Source organism: Microtus ochrogaster, chromosome 7 (assembly GCF_000317375.1).
Source record: "Microtus ochrogaster isolate Prairie Vole_2 chromosome 7, MicOch1.0, whole genome shotgun sequence".
Lineage (NCBI taxonomy): Eukaryota > Metazoa > Chordata > Mammalia > Rodentia > Cricetidae > Microtus > Microtus ochrogaster.
Window position 1 is genome coordinate 39,536,560 of NC_022014.1, and position 20,868 is coordinate 39,557,427.

Here is a 20,868-nt window from a genome sequence, read left to right on the forward strand (position 1 = left end):
GTCTGAGACGGACAGACATTTGCCTGTGTGCAGGTGGAGCCTTGGGGACTTAGAGGGTGGGCTGCAATCTCAGCTGGCATCTGGCACTGCCACACTGCAGGGCTCTATTAGATGCCCACATAACTGCTGTCCATGTTTAGACATTGAGAAACAAGCTAGCGTCTTCATGGAAATATCATCATCATCAGTTTTTCTAGACAATTTTTCTTTGTGTAACAGCTCTGGCTGTCTTGGAACTTGCGTTGTAGACCAGGCTGGTTTTTGAACTCACAGAGATCCACCTACCTATGCCTCCTGAGTGCTGGGATTAAAGGTGTGAGCCACCACCGCCCAACAGAAATGTTATTTTAAGAGGCTACCATAAGACGTTTTATGGTAATAAATCTGAAAAGTTGTGACAGTGTGGTCGGTTACTAGCAAACTGTGGAAACGGACATAAAACAATAAATCCCATGTGTTTTTAAATAAGTGGAATAGCAGCCAAATCTTCAAGTAATTTTGTTGGGAAAACCTCAAACAATCCTGGAAAGAGTTATTCCATGATCATGGAGACTTTTTCAGAGACCAGAGAAAGGAAGTGAATCCATAGGTCATTTCATGCAGTCAGCGCACTGACATCCAGATCTGACTGGGAGGGTGGGAAGAGCAGGGACCAAAGATCCATCTGCCGTGAGCGCCACAGTTGAAGTCTATAGACAGGGTTGGGGGAGTGAACTCAGCAGATACAGGAGGCCTTACACTGTGATGAGGGTCATAGTCTTCACATCAAGGCCGAGAAAGTTCTGTCCTCCATTGCCCACGCCGGCTCTTTTCCCTGTGGCCTTTCTGACCCAGACAGTGTCTCTGACCCTGTGTGCCTGTGTCTGTTCTCAGAGCCCAAGGTGGTGTTTGCCAAGGAGCAGCAGGCACGCAGCGAGGTGAAGGCAGAGGCAGGGGCCAGTGCCACACTGAGCTGCACGGTGGCCCAGGCCCAGACTGAGGTGACCTGGTTCAAGGACGGGAAGAAGCTGAGCTCTGGCTCGAAGGTTCGAGTGGAGGCTTCAGGCTGCGAGAGGAGGCTGGTGGTGCAGCAGGCGGGCAAGGCGGATGCTGGGGAGTACAGCTGTGAGGCCGGGGGCCAGAAGGTCTCCTTCCGTCTGGATGTCACAGGTGGGTGTTGCTGTATGAAGTTAGCCTTGTGTGGAGGTGGTGGAGGCTGGCTATGGCTTGGACAGATCCTGGTACTATTCCCTTAGAGAGTGACTTCATTATTACTTTTTAATTATGTATATATGTAGGTGGTATATGCACACGAGTGCAGGTACAAATGAGTCCAGAAGAGGGCAGCATTGGCTCCCCTGGGGCTGGAGGTACAGGCAGCTGTGAGTAGCCCAATTTAGATGCTGGGAACCAAACTCAGGTCCTCTCCAAGAGGATTATGTATTTAACTGCCAAGCATCTTTCCAGCTCTTGCTAGTTCCTCTTTCTACTTGGTCCTTAAGCCCCTCCTTCTGCTTCTGATTTTCCTTCTTTAAGCTGAGCTCAGGGCAGCTTGGAGAGAAGAGAGAGGGCCTCCCGCAGCTTGAATACTGTTTCCATCACTGCATTAGGAACACTCTTCATGTTGTGGGCAGTGTGTCTTGAACAATCCTCCTCAGATCCCCTGGGGACCTCTGCTGAGATGCAGCCAGGTCCTTGGCATCCACCACAGAAGAAAGTCCAGGTTCAGTCAGACTAAAGCAGGATTAGTCAGCTGATTGATGCCGGTAAGAGCAGTAAGACAAGACACATGGAGTGTCAAGTGCAGGCAGAGGAACACAGTTCCTGTTGCTGTGTATGTGATTTGGGGCTCTTGAATTTACTTTATCTGCAATGAAGTTTAAATATTAGCCAAAGAATGTGCTGGTGTATTCCTCTTTTTTTCAAACCCACAGAATTTTGTTTTTGACATCAGAGACTGTCCTACGTGGACTGTGCAGGCTTCCAGCTGGGAGGAAATGCTGGTTAAACTCAAACACTCAGCCAAAGGACTCTCTAGGGACTCACAGGTCACAAGCAGGTGAACTTGAGGCATAGGTCATTGGCTGTTTTCAGAATCTTGTTCTCCATATTTCTCAGAAAGGCAGTATAGGGCCGGGGGTTGGTGGCACACGCCTTTAATCCCAGCACTTGGGAGGCAGGCGGATCTCTGTGAGTTCGAGAACAGCCTGGTCTACAAGAGCTAGTTCCAGGACAGGCTCCAAAACCACAGAGAAACCCTGTCTCAAAAAAAAAAAAAAAAAAAGAAAGGCAGTATAGGGTTTTGTTTGTTTGTTTGCATTTGATCTGATCAGTTTTATCAGAATTTATAGCTGTCAGCCAGTGAAACTCGGGCCTCAGAACCAGAACACTGAGGGACCTTAATTGTCTCTTTCCTCACTTCTACAAAGCTGGGCTTAACCATTCATTTCATAACACCTGCAGCCCAGGTCCCTGATGCTGCGTGGTGGACTCTGGATGCATCTGGCGTGTGGTGGTCCAGATGTCTCTTGAGGGTCAGTCAGACCACCTGCACTCTGTATCTGGCTGGGAGCTCTGGAGGGGAAGGTCACACACTTGAAGTATTTTAATCACCGTTATTGTTATTGCTTGTCTGCGCATGAGCGGGCACGCATGCTACATTATGCGTCAGAGATGAGTTTCGTGGCATCTGTTCTCTCCTCCTACCTTTCTTTGGGCTCCAGGGATCAAATTCGGTTGTCTGGTTTGCAGGGCAAACGCTTTACTCACTGAGCCAGCCCGGCATCCTATACTCTTAAAGAAAGCGCGAGCATTTTCCTCTAGTCTTGTCTGGGATTACTCTACAGCATAGCAACCGGATCCGGGGCCCTCACTGCAGAGCTAGCAATGGATGGAAAGAGCAGAGCCTTGGGCTCTGAGATGCATCCGTGTGTAAACCCATTCCTCCTTCCCGCCCTGGCTTCTAGACCGAGCAAGGAAGGGAGAAGGAACTTTTCATGAGAGTTTTGGGGTATTAAAACACATGGAAAGGAAGAGTTGTCTGCTAGTTCACATCCCAGAGGTCAATTCCAGGTGAACTGGAGACACCAGGGTCCCAGGTAAACCGTAGTCCTGGTGTGTGTTGCTTCAGGTTTTCAGGATAAGGAGAGATTTGTAGGAAACAAGTGCACTAGCCCCAGTGGAGCAACGATGATCCATTTAGCCACATTATGTTAAAAACCAGAGCGAGTAGATGGGGCCGCTGTGTGCAGCTATCGCAAAATAACAGAGGCCGTGCAACTTACAAATCAGTGACTAATGAAGGTTCGGATGGCATGGTACTGGTGTCCTCATGAGGGATCTAATTCCACAAAATGGCGGAGAAGTAGAAAGGAGCCAGGTTAGGAACAGGAGGGGCCAAACACAGGAATATTTGAAGCTCTGCTCTTGTGGGAGGCCATTTGTTCTGTAGACTCAGCCTGTGTCTCCAGATCAGTGTTAACTCATAAGAGAGTGGGGTTCCGATGGTCCAGACCTTCCACTAATTTCTGCCTTGTCAAAAGTTCTCCACCTCAGCGTCACCACATGGGGATCCAGCTTTGCGACCTGTAAACATCTTACCATCTGTAACTGGGATCAGACCCACAGGTTAGACAACGAGAGAGGATAAGTCTGTAATATGTAAACAGACTCCTGAAATAAATGTGAAGAAGCAGTTTTATTGAGAGTAGGGGCTACTTGAGCATCAGCCATGCGGAGGACATGCACACACAGATGGCCAATGACATCACTATGACAGACAGCAGAGGGCCACAGATGGCCCAGGCTCTCCCTTGCAAGGGCTACAACTGACATTACACAGATAGGGAAGGGTGTGGAGCCTTGGGGATTCTCACCTCTGTGAGGCATGGCCTACCAAGTCCCGGGAGACTCTCCATTGTCACTGTGGGACACGTGGTTGTCTTGATTCGCAGCCTGGCCATGGAGGAGTGTAACCTGAGTGACCCTGCAGCAGCGACAGGATATGGAGATAAACCGGGGTTTTGTGTTGAGAAGCCCTGGGCTTCCCTGGACACTGTGTGCAGAAGCTGAGTGATGCTCTGCCCATGTCTTTCCCCATGTGGCCTTCTTGATCTAGACAGTGTTTCTGACCCTGTTTATGTGTCCTTGTCTATCCTCAGAGCCCAAGGTGGTGTTTGCCAAGGAGCAACAGACACGCAGCGAGGTGAAGACAGAGGCAGGGGCCAGTGCCACTCTGAGCTGCAAGGTAGACCAGGCCCAGACCGAGGTGACCTGGTTCAAGGACGGGAAGAAGCTGAGCTCCAGCTCGAAGGTTCGAGTGGAGGCTTCGGGCTGTGAGAGGAGGCTGGTGGTGCAGCAGGCGGGCAAGGCGGATGCTGGGGAGTACAGCTGCGAGGCCGGGGGCCAGAAGGTCTCCTTCCGTCTGGACGTCACAGGTCAGTCCTCTGGGACAGTCCACATGTGTATTCATAATTATTACATCTTTGTCTTCCATTTTGAGTTTTTGAGACAGATTTTTTTCAGTAATTATGGAACTTGTCCTGGAACCTGCTCTGTAGACCAGGCTGGCATAGAACTCACAGAGATCCACCTGCCTCTGCCTCCTGAGTGCTGGGATTAAAGGCATGCGCCACCACTTCCTGGCAAGACATCTTCTTGATGAACTACTCCCTTGACTAAGCTGTAGTGAACTTCTTTGTCCCTCGGGCTAACTTTAGCTTGGAATCTGCTTAGTAGCAAAACTAGCTACCCCTCTCGCCTCCATTTGTTTGACTCCTTCACTCCTAAGTCTGTATTTCCCGGTGAAGCGTGTTTTTTGAACACTACAAATAGTTCCATATTAAGCCAATTATTGACATACTTAAAAATAGCTTTAGATTTATTTATTTTATTTTACATGTGTGAGCATTTTGCTTGAATGTGTATCTGTGCACTGTGTGGATGTCTGGTGCAACTCATATCGAGTTCCAGATGGTTATGAGCCACTGTGTAGATGCTGGAAATTGAGCCTGGATCCTCTGCAATAGCATCAAGTGCTCTCAGCCACTGAGTCATCTCTTTAGTCCCTGGATCTTACTTTTCAACCCAATGCTCTGTTGGGGAGTTAAGATCGTTTATATTTAGGATTATTATTGAGAGGTCTTTTCTGAAGGGAGCATAAAAACCACAGGGCCTTTGACATTAGGCAAAACACTGGAGGGGCAGCATGGAGGAGCAAACACCAATGACCCAAGATTTGAGGTTCCCACTCTCAGGACCAGGCAATAAGGGCCACAGGTAGTCCAGGTTGTCCTCTGAATAGAACAGCTGAGGATGTTTGGAGCGGGCAAGGGAGCGGAGCTTGGGAGACTCTATGAGGACATGTTCTGCACCGTCCTGCGGGAGACTTTCCACTGTCACTGTTGATCAGGTGTTGATCGTGTTCTGAGCCACAGTTCCTCCTCCTCGGAGCTTTGCTCAGACTCTGTTACAGAGGGCCCACTGGAGCAGCCCCTGAATAGGTGGCAGGATGTGTGGGTGAACTGGTTTTGTTCTAAGAGACTCTGGGGCTTCTCCTGGGTATAGCTAGTGAGAGCATGGGGGAGGTTTTGCCTTTCAGCCACCTATTCAGACTCTATCGCTGTGGCCTTCCTGACCTACACAACGTCTTTGACCCTGTGTGCCCTGTCGATTCCTAGAACCCAAGGTGGTGTTCGCCAAGGAACAGCAAACTCGCAGCGAGGTGAAGGCAGAGGCAGGGGCCAGGGCCACTCTGAGCTGCACGGTGGACCAGGCCCAGACTGAGGTGACCTGGTTCAAGGACGGGAAGAAGCTGAGCTCCAGCTCGAAGGTCCAAGTGGAGGCCTCGGGCTGCGAGAGGAGGCTGGTGGTGCAGCAGGCCGGCCAGGCAGATGCTGGGGAGTACAGCTGTGAGGCCGGGGGACAGAAGGTCTCCTTCCGTCTGGATGTCACAGGTGGGTGTTGGAGGGTACTAACCTTACTCATTTGGATCAAATGCTAAGACTAATAACCTGAAGGACCCTGGCTCTTTGGCAGGGAGCTTGCCCTCTGTTTCCACACACAAGGCTTGCTTATGAGAGCAGAAATGAAAGTGATTAAGTCAAGGGAGCCGTCATTATTTCCACGTGGTAGCATTTATTACTCCAAAACATCCCAGGGGTTCCCTGTGTTGCTTTTTGGTTCCCAGGGACATTTGTTGCTCTTCCTCGTGTTTAGGATTAGGATAAGCTAAGGATTAGGCTCTATGAGTGTTCAAGTGTCTGAGGTCCTCCATGCCACAACCCTGCTGAGACAGCCATGTCTAGGGGGCTGACATCTGAACACTAGTTGCCACCTGCTATAACTCTTATGGTCCCTGACAGTTTTCACAAGAAGCACTTCCATTCAATTTAAATAAAGCTAAGAAAATTTGGATTCCCTAACCATAATTGGATTTTCATGCAACAGAAGCTGACTTATTGTGAGTTCAAGTACCTGGCTACTCTGGGTGACACTGCATAACATTTTAAGTGTTTCATTACTAGGAGATGGTTTACAAATAAACATACCAACAAAATAAAACAAGACAACAAAAAGAAAAAAAATCTTGTATCTCTACTGCATTTTACTTTTAGAGAATATGAAACTAGAAAAATAAAGCCATTTGGCTATTTTCTAGAAATTTGTATAAAAAGTGACACAAAACGAAGTAGAAATCTTGAGTAGTCCTAATGTCTTTTTCAAACAGAATCATAAAGACCAATTCATCATAGGAAAGGGCGTTAATACAGGAGCTTGTGGATAATTCATATCATACGTTCCAGAAGGTAATTATTAGTTCCCGTGCTTTATTGCACAGTAAGATGATGATAGTTCATAATAATGTGCAATGCATTTCCAAACAGCTAAGAGGATTTAAAATGTTCTCACCACAAGGAAATGATGAACAGTTGGTGCAGTAAATATGTTAATTACCATGTTTGATTACAATGTAGACAGGTTATTGAAACATTGCATTGCATCCAATAGTTTATTATTTATTGATTAAAAATAAAAAAGAGGAACCAGTCAGATGGGTCACAGGTTCTTTCTTATTCTTTAAAGATTTGTTTATTTATTTAATGCATACCAATGCTCTAGCTGCATGTACAACGTCATGCCAGAAGAAGGCCTCAGATCCCACTATGGATGGTTGTGAGCCACCATGTGGCTGCTGGAAATTGAACTCAGGATTTCTGAAAGAGCAGCCAGTGACTTAACCACTGAGCCATCTTCCCGTCCCTGGGTCAGAGGTTCTTGCCACCAAGTCTGATGGCATGAGAGTTTGATCCCGGGACCGAGTGAGTCAGTCTCTCCTATCTGAGGCCCTAAGACCTCAGTACCTCCACATCAAGGACCAAATTCCTATCGCAGGAACTGTGGGAAACACACAACATCCCAACAAAGCACAGGAGGAAGAATCAGGTGACCGAAGTAATAATGTACCATGTGCTCAAAAATAGTTAGAGAAGAGCATTCCAAATATTTTACCATAGAAAACGTGGAAATGGTTCTTAGTTTTAATTGTCCACTTGGTCCAACCAGGAGTCTCTTGGGAGGAGGCATTGCCCAGAACAGATTGTGTGTGACCACATCTATGAGGAACGGTTTTGGTTGATAATTGATGTGAGAAGATCCAGCCCACTGTTGGTAGCACCATCCCTATGTAGGTGGCCTGGGCTATGTAAAACAGCTAGGCACTGGAGCTAGACAGTGAGCCGCGTTCCTCCGTAGCTTCTGCTCTAGGTCCTGTTCGAGCTTACCCTGTTTTTCCTCAGTGGTCGTTGTGACATAAAAGTGTGAGTGGAAGCCAAATAACCCTTTCCTCTCCAAGTTGCTTTCAGTCATGGTGTTTATCACAGAAAGCAAACCCGAATATGATGGATATTTTATCTAGTTTGTCTTAGCAGTTCCATGCTGTAACATCCATATAACAAGATGCCATATTGTGCCCCATAAACGTGTATGAAAGCTTTTAGATACAGTAGAGGACACTGAGATGGAAATTGTTCTTTGAGGCATTAGGATTTATTTAAACCATGGACAGCTGGGCGGTGGTGGCGCACGCCTTTAATCCCAGCACGCGGGAGGCAGAGGCAGGCGGATCTCTGTGAGTTCGAGACCAGCCTGGTCTACAAGAGCTAGTTCCAGGACAGGCTCCAAAACCACAGAGAAACCCTGTCTCGAAAAAAACCAAAAAAACCCCAAAAAAAACCAACAAAAAAAAAAAAAACCAAACCATGGACAGACAGACAGACAGACAGACATATAAAAAACAGCTTGGTAGGCGCTCTGAAGAGAGTTCAAGCTGTAGTACTGGATACAGACAACATGGTGGATGCTCTGCAGAGGAATCGGGGTCCACATGGCAGAAAGGGGCGTGGTAGAAGGGGGCGTCCCTACTTACAGCTCTTTGAGGAAGAGGAAAGTCTTACAGCAGGTGCCTGCAACCACACAGAGGTAGGAAAAGAACTAGGGGCAGACGGCATGACAACCAACCGCCCCTGGGATGAAGGTGAGAAACCCTGCATCTGCAGTCCCTCAGCTAGCCTCTTACAGACAGTGTCTCAGTGGGGAGCCTGCCAGTGTCTCTGAGAGGGGAAAGCTGCTGGGGAGTGTGGTGGCCCGGCCAGCAGCTGGATTCCTACATACACGTGTATAATGCACAGTTATGATTCCAAGTTAAAATATTAGTAAAACCCAAGTCATTATGTAGAAAGCATTTCTTTCCATTGTCTGGTGGAACACCAGATTTTAAAAGACAACACAAAAAGTCCGTTTCTACTTCTAAATCTAAAAGGGATTCTTTTTTTAAAAAATACATATTTATTATGCATATAGTATTCTGCCTGCATGTATGCCTGCACACCAGAGAGGGCACCAGATCTCATTACAGACGGTTGTGAGCCACCATGTGGCTGCCGGGAATTGAACTCAGGATCTTTGGAAGAGCAGTCAGTGCTCTTACCCTCTGAAACATCTCTCCAGCCCTAAAAGGGATTCTTAAGACATCCATGGAGGAAGAGTTATTACATGTTTTTGGAAGATAGTAAGAAGACCAAAGTGCATAGAAATCCATGGGAGGTGCGAATATATTTATGTCTGATAAAAATCCAAGTGCATGTCTTACTTTAGGGAGTTGGAAGTTAAGAAGATTTGAGGAGACAAGTGTGAACACACAAAGTGGGGTGTCACACAGGTAGCTGCCACACTTGAGAACTCTCATAAACCCAACAAACAGAACAGGAACCATGACCAGAATTGTGAACAAAATAATTGCCTTTTCTTTTATTGGCAGGGGACTTGGCTCACCAGGTAAAGCCACCCACTGCCAAGCCTGGCATATTAAGTTCAATCTCTAGAACCCACATGGTGCGGGAGAACTCTAAATTGTGCTCTAACCTACACACACACACACACACACACACACACACTGTGGAATGTGCGTGCATGTACACACACACAAATACACATTAAGTAAATATAAAAAAGGTAAATCACTTAAAAACACATGTAAACAAGGGTTAGTATAGACAGAAGTGCTAACTTAATAATTTCTGTATTAAAAAATTAGCCCAGGCCGGGCAGTGGTGGCTCACGCCTTTAATCCCAGCACTCGGGAGGCAGAGGCAGGCGGATCTCTGTGAGTTTGAGGCCAGCTGGTCTACAAGAGCTAGTTCCAGGACAGGAACCAAAAGCTACGGAGAAACCCTGTCTCAAAAATCCAAAAAAAAAAAAAAAAAAAGAAAAAAATTAGCCCAGGAACTCACAGCTCACTCAAAGTGAGTGTCAGGTGGCACAAGAGCCAAGTCCCTGAGAGGGTGACTACAGTTGCCTTCGAACATTCTGGGAGTTATCTGTTCTGTGCTTTCTGCTATATCCCCTTAGAGAACAGAAAAGGAAGAAGACCCTTTAGCTCTGCGTATTTAGACAGCACAGCATACTAAAGTCCGGCCAGAAGAGAAGAACTCATATTTTAGGTCAATCTATTATGAATATCAAGGACAGTTTGTGAGACACAGTAGGAGTGAGCTGAACTCAGGACCACCAGGGTCATACCCTGTGAGGAGATTTCTAGCCCAGGAACATCGGTCTGTAATGTTGCAAAATGAGTACAGGCTGACCTTATCTGAGTGACCCAAATGTGAAATTATCTCAATAAGGGCAGAACAAAGGATAAAACTCAGCAATGTGAATTAGAAAGAAGCTTTTGACAAAATTTATCATCGGCCATGCCATAAGATTCGTAACAAATGTCTTTAAGCAGACTGTTTCTAGGCGTGGCCAGCAGTGCTGCGTGCGCATCGAGGGCTGCGGTGCTCTGCTCCGAGATCAGCAGCAGCATGAAGAGGCCAGCTGTCACCACACCCCACAGCATAAGTAGCCAGAACACCCCACAAAAGGCACAAAAGTTAGGAAAAGAATACCCCAACAGAATCATAGAGGGTGACATTTAGTCAAAAGATAAATGAATAGCTTTAGTAACAATTGAGGAAGAATCCTGCACACAAAGGCCAGTGTAAAGTACACCCCTTACCATCTACTAGCAATGAGCATGTTGCAAAACGTGTTTAAAGCTTTAAGTGTTAAAAGGGTCATGTTCATAATACCAAGTCTGATACCACACGTGGAGAGACTGGCTGTGGATCACTAAACATTTTTTGGAGAGACAGCAAGCTCTACACAGATGGATGGAAATAAGATGGATTTTGCAGGTGTCGAGTCACTGTGGGATGGGTTGAAAGTGACTGAATTTCTCAAGTGAGTTACAGCCAGCCCACTTGTGAGGAGAGCTGGTGGTGAAGAGTCGCCGTGTTAGGTACAGGACCACCACAGAGATACTGGATGTCTTTAGTTAGAGAACAGCATGGCTGGAGAGATGATGGCTCTGTGGTCTGGAGCATTTGCTGCACTTCCAGAGCACCCAGTTCAATTCTGAGCACCTACATGGTAGCTCACGGCCATCTGTTAACTCCAGTGTGGTGGGTATATGGTGCCCTCTTCTGGCACCTATCGGTTCTGCATGCATATAGTGCCCTGACAAACATGCAGGCAAAAATACCCCCTCCCACACACAGAGGACAGGATTGTAGCTGATTTATTTGTAATTGTAGAATTGGACAGCTATTTAGTCCAGGGAAAGTTCTGCCCCAGAACACAGGCAGCTTATATTAACAGTCAGAGAAGAGGGAGCCACACATATCAAAGGGAGGTAAGGTGGAGACAGCGGGATTGCTTTCAGCGGGTGCCTGTCTTGTCACAAGAGTAACTTATAGCCTGATCACTTTAAGATAAATTAGAGTTGAACAACAGCAGCACAATCCTCTAGACCAGATTTAATACAAGGAGACAATATTTTCTCAATGCAAGAGTGGTTAACAGATAACAAGAACATATATGCATGCAGAAGGAGGTGTTTTAGTTACTCTTCTGTTGCTGTGAAGAGACACCATGACCAAGGCAACCTCGAAAAGAAATCATTTAATCTGGGGAACACAGAGGATTAGAGTCCATGGCCATCATCATGGGGAGAGTGTGGCAGCAGGCAGGCGTGGCACTGGAACAGTAGTTGAGAGTTTATATGTTATATGCAAGTTGGAGACAGACAGATTGAAACTTGCCCTGGTGTGGGCTTTTGAAACCTCAAAGACACTTCCCGTGACACAGACGCCCCCCAACAAGGCCATGCCCCCTAATCCTTCTCAAACAGTTCCACCAACTGGGAACCAGACATTCCATTATATCAGCCTCTGGGGCCAGCCTCACAGAGAGCATCACAGAGAGCAGTGTCCATCTGCCACCCCCTTAGCTCTCTACATTGGTGTGGAGTTTGTAGAAAGAGACAGCATCTGCACAAACAGCACGTGGACCATCCTACTGTGCGTGGGAAAGACTGTACAGTTAGCATAGCAGCTCAGACCCCATGATCAAATCCAGATGGGCCACAAGAAAAGACAGAAAGTGACAGTGTGAAAGCTGAAGGTGATGTCATGGTTGCTCTAGGGCAGGCACGGGGAGCGTTCCAGGAACGCAGGTGTTCTCATCAAAACCCACGCTGGGTTCTTGGGAGCACGTGGAAACTGAGCACGCTGACTTAGAAGGACCTTTAGCAGAGCCGTGGAGACACTGAGGAAAGCCGAGGGCAGCCCTCTCCCACCGTTAGCCAAGTTAATAACATGTCACCATCCAGTGAACCGAGGCGTGAGCAAGAACCTTGAGTTAGGACAGCACAGTGCACCTGCATATGTGGCCAGAAAGATCAGAGGCTTGCCACCATCGGGACCCGGCAGTAAGGGCCGCGTGTGGTCCAGGCTCCCCTGCAGATGCAGGATCTGGTGATGGTTGAAGCAGGACAGGGCATGTCCTTGTGAGACTCAGACCTTGTGAGAACACACCCTTACACGACCTATGGGAGACCCTTCATTGTCAGGGAGGAGCAAGGGACAAATGTCATGACCCTCAGACTTTCCAGGATGAGCCTAGGAACGGGCACAACAACTCTCCCAGAACAGCCTATGTAGCAGTGGCAAGCTGTGTGCATCTATTTTGGTTCTGTTCTGAGAGGGACCGTGGTTTCCTCTTGGTTCAGCCAATGACAAGCCCGGACAATGCCAGTACTTTCACCCATGCTGCCTTCCTCTTGGATTACATCTCTGACCCCGTGCATCCCTGTCTTTCTCCAGAGCCCAAGGTGGTGTTCGCCAAGGAGCAGCAGGCTCGCAGTGAGGTGAAAGCAGAGGCAGGCGCCAGTGCCACACTGAGCTGCAAAGTGGCCCAGGCCCAGACTGAGGTGACCTGGTTCAAGGACGGGAAGAAGCTGAGCTCTGGCTCGAAGGTCCGAGTGGAGACCTCGGGCTGCGAGAGGAGGCTGGTGGTGCAGCAGGCGGGCAAGGCAGATGCTGGGGAGTACAGCTGTGAGGCCGGGGGCCAGAAGGTCTCCTTCCGTCTGGATGTCACAGGTGGGTGTTGTGATACTAAGTTGGCCTTTTGGGGGTTCAGTGCCTGGCTCATGCCCAGGGCTGGCTCTGTGTCCTTGTGTCACACACTGTCTCTTCACGTCCCCCCTTTCTCATCTGCATGTTTAGTGCAGCATCAAGCAGGACACTGACCGGCAAGGGTGTCCCAGGAATGTCCTCTCCTCCCTGGCTACCTGGAGAGATGTTCCCAGGTTGGGGAGTTTCATCTTTGTCATGTTTTTGTTCCTTCCTGGAGCCTTCCTGATGTTGCTTGGGTCCATCTTTTTGACCAGAGTGAGGCCGGGTGACCTCACTTGGGGTCTGAGTCCAGGCTGCATTGTGATGCGTAGTGTGGGGGAACTGTGGTTTCATGCTGGGAGGTGCTCAGACTTCTACTGGGCACAGTGAGCGCTGTGTCTGGAGGGTGGTCTGCTCTCCTGCTGCCCCATTCAGATCTCTGTGTGACTGTCCTGACCAGGATCGTGTCTCTGATCCTGTGTGTCCCTGTTTGTCCCCAGAGTCCAAGGTGCTGTTTGCCAAGGAGCAGCAGGCTCGCAGTGAGGTGAAGGCAGAGGCAGGGGCCAGTGCCACACTGAGCTGCACGGTGGCCCAGGCCCAGACTGAGGTGACCTGGTTCAAGGACGGGAAGAAGCTGAGCTCCAGCTCGAAGGTCCGAGTGGAGGCCTCGGGCTGCGAGAGGAGGCTGGTGGTGCAGCAGGCGGGCAAGGCGGATGCTGGGGAGTACAGCTGCGAGGCCGGGGGCCAGAAGGTCTCCTTCCGTCTGGATGTCACAGGTGGGTCCTGAGACACTAAGTTGGCCTTGTGGGGGTTCAATGCCTGGCTCATGCCCAGGGGCTCCTTCTGTTTGGCTCTGTCTGTTACACATTGTCTCTTAGTGTCTCTCTTCTCCCTTGTGCTGAGCCTGTCCCGGAATGGGACCGACGTCACCCCATGTGCCACTTTCTGCATGCAGTGTCAGTGTAGAACCAAGAACACAAGGCGAATGGATAAGGAAGGGCCAGTGACCCATGTCTCTGAGCTGTGGGGGTCTTTCTGAAGCAACCGTTATTTTTCTAAGTCAGAATTTTCTGTTTAATATCTTTGAATGAGTTTAATGGGTGTGTGTTTAGGTTTGGGAATGGCTGCGGCACTCATGCCACATCTACAAGCTGTGGAAGACGAGGTGTCTGTCGCAGGAGCAGCTCCACTGGGAAAGCCAGATGCTCCCACAGCACCTTCTTATCAGCTCAGTAACGTGACATTCCCGGCCCGCCCACTGCATGCCTGTGAGCTGACAAGGCTCAAGGGTTGTGGGCAGTGGTGTGTCTCCACACGCTCTGAGGTTTGTTAGTGTAGTGTAGACAAGGGATGAATGGAAGACCCACCAGGATTTTTTTTTTTTTGAAAAATTATTTGAAAGGACTGTGACATCATTTAATGTAGGTAAGTTCCCACAATTTCAATAAACTCTTGGCCAATTCCTGAAAAATGACTATAAAGCTTAAGAAAAACGTCCTAAACCCCCCAAAACTCAAAAAAAAAAACCCAACAACAACCAACTGAATGGTGATAGCACACACCTTTAATCCCAGCCTTTGGGAGGCAGAGGCAGCTGGAAATCTGTGAATTCGAGGACAGCTTGGTCTACAGAGTGAGTTTCAGGACAGCCAAGGGTGTTACACAGAGAAACCCTGTCTCAAAAAACAAAGCCGGGCAATGGTGGCGCACGCCTTTAATCCCAGCACTTGGGAAGCAGAGGCAGGCGGATCTCTGTGAGTTCCAGACCAGCCTCGTCTACAGAGCTAGTTCTAGGACAGGCTCCAAAGTCACAGAGAAACCCTGTCTCAAAAAACCAAAAACCAAAAAACAAACAAAACAAAACAAATCCTAGGGATTCGAATAGTTCTGTAATCTCTTATTTTATATTTATTTTATTTTATGATTTTAATATATGATATATCTATATTTATATACATAATCGCACACATATTGATTTTGCGGGACAGGGCTTCTCTGTATTTCTCTGGCTGTACTAGAACTCACTCTGTAGACCAGGCTGGCCTTGAACTCAGAGATCCTCCTGCCTTTGTCTCCTGAATGCTGGGATTAAAGGTGTGTGCCAGCACCACCTGGCTAATATATTATATGTTGTGTTTGTGTGATATGTATATATATATGGCAAGTGTGTGTGCATGTTCATGTGTGTGAATGTGGGCATGCGTGTGCCATAGTGCATGTGTGGAGGTCAGAGGCCATCCCTGGGTTAAATCCTCTTTAAGGCATAGTCTTTTGTAGTTCACCATGGTGTAGCCAGGCTAGCTGACCCGCAACTTTCCCTGTCTCCCCGTAGGAGCACTGGGGTTACAGATGTGTGCCACTGCATTTGGCTTGCGTGTGGGTCCTGGGGAATCCCAGCTTTGGTCCTCGTGTGTGCTTGACAAGGACTTTATCTGCAGAGTCACCTACCCTAGTATGCTCCTATAGCCTTTTAAAGAAATGCAGCCCTTCTTCAGAGCTTATTCTTATCACAGTGATTCTACCAGAGACTATAAAGGGAATGAGCACTGCCGTGAGCTGCATGTTGACGGGACAGTGTTGACACCGAATGGCAGGCATTCTCTTGTGTGCACTGAAGACGATGTCTGTACAAACGTTTGACAAGGTGAACCGAGCTAAGAGTTAGTGTGCAAGGATGGAGGTTGTCACCCAGGATTGCAAGGTCGGTGAAACACAAAAGTGTGAAAGGGAAGAGCGCAATAAGACTTTTTTAAAGAAAGAGAGAAGACTCTTGTGCATTTAATAAAAACAGAGCAAAGTATTTGCTAAAATTTTGATCATATATCAAAGACAAAGTTTAACGTGCCCTCCTGTTTATTTATTTTAATTTTATGGGTGCATGGGTATTTTGCCTGCATGAATGACGTGTGCTCTACATGTGTGCAATGCCCACTGAAGCCAGAAGAGGGCATCAGATTCTCGGGAACTGGAGTTATAGACAGTTGTTAGATGCCTGTGGGTGCTAGGAATTTAACCTGGGTCCTCTGGATGAACAGCCAGTACTCTTAACTGCTGAGCCATTTCTCCAGCTCAAGAGAGATATTTGTTCCTGATGGCTACCAAAGTGGAGATCTTTTGGTGTTGTCAAAATTGACGTGATGCTTCCAAGGCTCAAGTAGAGCCAAAGGAGTCATGAAGACAGAATACTTCATCTGCTAGATGTCCAAGGTTATTTTGATGCCGTTGTGCTGGAGACAGCTGAACGTCAGTGTAGGTACAGGCAGCAGAGCCAGAAATGGAGTAGGGAACCTGAAAACAGACCCGGCACCAGTCAGGACTCCGCCCTTACTTTGTGTGTGTTTTGACCATGGCCCTGGTTGGAGGCATGAAAAGAAAGTGCCACAGGCAAATGGTGATGCGACCACGCAGCCATCCACATCAGCAGAAAGTGCAGTAGTGATGATGTACTCCCCGCACCAGAAAGATACTGGCCCCCAGCAGCAGCGGACCCAGTGAACACTAGGGGCTGTGTAAGACTCTGGGAGAATATGACAGAACACAGATGCCCTCAGCATGAAGGACAACAGCGCTTTTCCTTTGCCTGAAGCATTGCATCCATGTGACCTATGAGATGCCTTTACGTCATCAGAAGATAGCACTCGAGAGGAAAAAGAAAGGCCCGTGGCTGACAGGAAGACACTAGCTCACAGTACTCAGAGCCTTAGCATGTGAAAATATGTCGTCTGCATAAAAGGCCTGTGAGAAAAGCCTGGCAACACTATTGGTCGCTAAATAAACGTTACACTAAGGGGGACCAAGCACTAACAGCCAAGACCAGACTGGGCTCTTTCTGGAGAGGCATCGGAATAAGGTCTAACCATAGACAGCCAGCCCCTTCCTGACATAGCAGCTGACATCGCTCCTAGCAGGCAAGGGCGTGGGGCCTCAGGGACCCTCAGCCCTCGTGATGTTCTCTGGGCAATGCTATTGGTGGAGTTCTGCTGTCATGGAGGGGTTGAGGCACCTATACTATGGGCCTGCGGTCCTTCCCTCAAGGATGCTTGTCACAGACACTCTGTCAGTGCCCTCCTGCAGTGTTAGTGTCCTATGTGGACGATCTGATTTTTGTTCGTTTTTTGAGACAGGGTTTCTCTGTGTAAAAGCCCTAGCTATTCTGGAACTAGCTCTTATAGACCAGGCTGGCCTCAGACTCACAGAAATCTGCCTGCATCTGCCTCTCGAGTACTGGGCTTAAAGGCGTGTGCCACCACCGCCTGGCAGGATAATCTGATTTTGTACTAAGAGGCCCTGGAGTTCCTCTCCTGGGCATAGCCAGTGCTGAGCGTGGAGGAACTGTCCTCTAGCTGACCCAGCAAAGTTGTTTTCCTGTGTGGCCTTCTTGACCTAGACAATGCCTCTGACTCCATACATCTGTTTGTCCCCAGAGCCCAAGGTCGTGTTTGCCAAGGAACAGCAAACTCGCAGCGAGGTGAAGGCAGAAGCAGGCGCCAGTGCCACACTGAGCTGCACGGTAGACCAGGCCCAGACTGAGGTGACCTGGTTCAAGGACGGGAAGAAGCTGAGCTCCAGCTCGAAGGTTCGAGTGGAGGCCTCGGGCTGTGAGAGGAGGCTGGTGGTGCAGCAGGCGGGCAAGGCGGATGCTGGGGAGTACAGCTGCGAGGCTGGGGGACAGAAGGTCTCCTTCCATCTGGATGTCACAGGTGGGTGTTGTGATAGTAAGCCTTGTGTGGAAGGGATGACTGGCTCATGTCCATGACTGATCCTCTGTGCCTTCTGTTAAGTCTGGTCCCTTAGCTCCTTTGTGCATTAGGCCGTGGTTGACCCTGGCTGACCATGGCTGATCGTGGCTGGCCGTAACTGACTGTGGCTGACCCTATGTTCTCCTGTTACGTAATCTCTTCATGTCTCCTCTCTTCCCATCCCCGTGTTTAGTCCAATGTTGAACAAGACACAGAATGGGAAGGGTGTCCCAGGAAGGTCCTTTCCTTCTTGAGTACCAGGGGAAATTCATCTTGGGCATGCTTTTGTTCCTGCCCGGAGCCTTCCTGATGCTCCTTGGGTCCATCTCGTTGGTGTTGACCAATTAGCAGCAGGCATGTAACCTGGCTGCCTCAGATTCTACTGAGGAGGAAAACAGCTCCAAGCAGACACCGTGCATTCTTTAAGATCCCGGGATAATATCACTACTCTACACAAATGAAAAGCCGCACTTTCGTCTCTGATGGGACCTTGCATTAGTGTATCTTACATCTGACACATGGCAGATGGGAAGATACTGTGAGCACTGCAGGCACCTTAGCATGCAACTACATAAAGAGTATCTAGAACTGACTGCCAATAGGGCAGAAGCAGGTTAGCCATGGAGTTAAGTGTCAACATCCTGGAAGACCACCCCTTAGTGGCCAGAACCAGGAATGGCCCTCCACCTACCTGTGAGGCATCAGGAACTGTAGAGAACCCTCCCGTAGCATAGTGGGATGTGTTCATGAACTGTGGTTTTGTGTCAAGAGGTACTAGGACTTCCTAATCCCTCAAGTATGGAGCCTGGAGGGTGCTCTGTCCTATGGCCCCCATATCCAACCCTTCTTTTCCCTGTGTGATCTTCCTGACCTGGACGGTGTCTCTGATCCTGTGTGTCCCCATCTGTTTCTAGACACCAAGGTGGTGTTTGCCAAGGAGCAGCAGGCTCGCAGCGAGGTGAAGGCAGAGGCAGGGGCCAGTGCCACACTGAGCTGCACGGTAGACCAGGCCCACACTGAGGTGACCTGGTTCAAGGACGGGAAGAAGCTGAGCTCCAGCTCTAAGGTCCGAGTGGAGACCTCAGGCTGCGAGAGGAGGCTGGTGGTGCAGCAAGCGGGCAAGGCAGATGCTGGGGAGTACAGCTGTGAAGCCAGGGGACAGAGGGTCTTTTTCCATCTGGATGTCACAGGTAGGTGTCATTGTGTTCAGGGTAGAGATGCAGCTGACCCCTTCGAGACATGAGGGTTCCTTGTCTGGTTCTCACAGCGCTGTCTCTGTTTTCTTTCACTACTGTCTCCTGCCTTTTACTCTGAGGGCAGAGCCTCTTTCTCATGTATTCCTGATGTCCCCTGTTCCAGTCTGTGCCCCGTCCACCTCCTTCCTCATCACTAGTTCTATTGGGCTGGTCTCTTTCTCCTCCTCCTCCTCTTCTTTTTTTTTTATTTTAAAGATTTATTTATTTATTATGTATACAACATTCTGCCTTGATGTATGCCTGCACACCAGAGGAGGGCACCAGATCGCAGTAGAGATGGTTTTGAGCCACCATGTGGTTGCTGGGAATTGAACTCAGGACCTCTGGAAGAGCAGGCAGTGCTCTTAACATCTGAGCCATCTCTCCAGCCCCCCCCCCTCCTCTTCTTGAGACAGGATTTTTCTGTAGCTTTGGAGCCTGTCCTGAAACTCGCTCTGTAGACCAGGCTGGCCCAGAACTCACAGAGATTCACCTCTTTCTGCCTCCTGAGGGCTGGGATTAAAGGTGTGCACACCACCGCCCGGCATGGGCTGGCTTCAGGTGTAAGAGCTGTTGAACCTCAAGTTCTGGGGAAAGGGCCTTGTGGACCTTCCTGCAGTTCTGAGTCCTTTTGAGCTATCAGGGTTTTGGTCTGAGGTTTAGGAACCTGCTCTTCCCATTGCAGGCCCATGGGCCTTATTTTGGCCTTCGAGTCCTGGTGGTTCAACTGTAGCATGTTGCCATGGTGTTTGTCTGCAGTTGGCTTCTACTGTACCCGCATAGCTGTGCTTGTCCTTAGCGGTGGCTTTGGACAAACCTGCACATCTCCAGCACATGGTTTGTCTAAGTGCAGTTGCTGGCCGAGGCTCTGCCGAACTATCTAGGTCTCCTGCACACCCTCCCTACTTTTGCCAGTACTGTTTTGGCTCCCAGGCTATCTTTTCAGGCAGCTTCTATGACTTCCAGTCTCATCCCAGGTCAGGCCAATCATACCCTGGGCTGCGAGTTGTCTACCCTTCTATGCCATTCTGCCAAGTCTCCCTGGAGGCAGGACTCCTGGGATCTTGGTTGGGACAGTACTGGTGATGATGGCCCTTAGGAGGCATTATGTTCTTGCTGGACACAGAGGGGCAGCATCTAGCACGCATTACTGTTCGAGAGTCATGTGTGTTTGTCCTTTCTTATATGGCTACTTTATTTCTCAGAACCAGAGCCCGAGTCCCAGATTCCAGAGAGACCCAGCCGCAGGGAGCCTCTGGTGGTCAAGGAGCACGAGAACATCGTCCTGACCGCCACTCTGGCCGCACCCTCTGTGGCTGCTGTGACCTGGCTCAAAGACGGTGTGGAGATTCGCCGCAGTAAGCGCCATGAGATCACCAGCCAGGGTGACACCCACACCCTGACCGTGAGAAGTGCACAGGTGCTGGACAGTGCCATCTACAGCTGCCGTGTTGGCAAGGAAGGCCAGGACTTTCCTGTGCAGGTGGAAGGTAAGGAGTCTGGATCTCTTCCAGGGTCCCTGCATCTGCCCCAGAGACAAGTAGGCAGTATCCCAGAGCAGCCCCAGAGTGGAGCTCAGGACACGTGACCATCTACCCAGATCACTGGCTGACACCCTATTCTACCCTCAGAGGTGGCCACCAAGTTCTCCAAACCCTTGGAGCCCGTTGAAGGGGAATTGGGTGGCACTGTGAAGCTGGTCTGTGAGCTGACCCCAGAGCAGGCCGAGGTCGTGTGGCGCTGTGGGAGCACACAGCTGCGGCAGGGCAAGCGCTTCCAGATGACATCGGAGGGACCTAGGCACACCCTGACCGTGTGTGGCCTCCGAGAGGATGACGCAGGGGAGTACGTGTGTGAGAGCCGTGATGACCGAACCAGTGCACGGCTCACTGTCAAAGGTACCCGTGGGTGAGCTCAAGTGGC

At 49.2% G+C, this 20,868-nt stretch overlaps 1 protein-coding gene across 1 annotated transcript in view; it reads left to right on the forward strand.

Annotated features, from left to right (window-relative positions):
• Obscn (obscurin, cytoskeletal calmodulin and titin-interacting RhoGEF) overlaps nt 1-20,868 on the forward strand; it is a 134,205-nt gene that overhangs the window by 29,618 nt on the left and 83,719 nt on the right. The window contains exons 15-23 of the mRNA XM_026780105.1: nt 874-1,149; nt 4,140-4,415; nt 5,658-5,933; nt 12,681-12,956; nt 13,472-13,747; nt 17,396-17,671; nt 18,625-18,900; nt 20,151-20,435; nt 20,577-20,843. Coding sequence (XP_026635906.1) covers nt 874-1,149; nt 4,140-4,415; nt 5,658-5,933; nt 12,681-12,956; nt 13,472-13,747; nt 17,396-17,671; nt 18,625-18,900; nt 20,151-20,435; nt 20,577-20,843 — 2,484 coding nt within the window. The remainder of the gene's footprint in view (nt 1-873; nt 1,150-4,139; nt 4,416-5,657; nt 5,934-12,680; nt 12,957-13,471; nt 13,748-17,395; nt 17,672-18,624; nt 18,901-20,150; nt 20,436-20,576; nt 20,844-20,868) is intronic.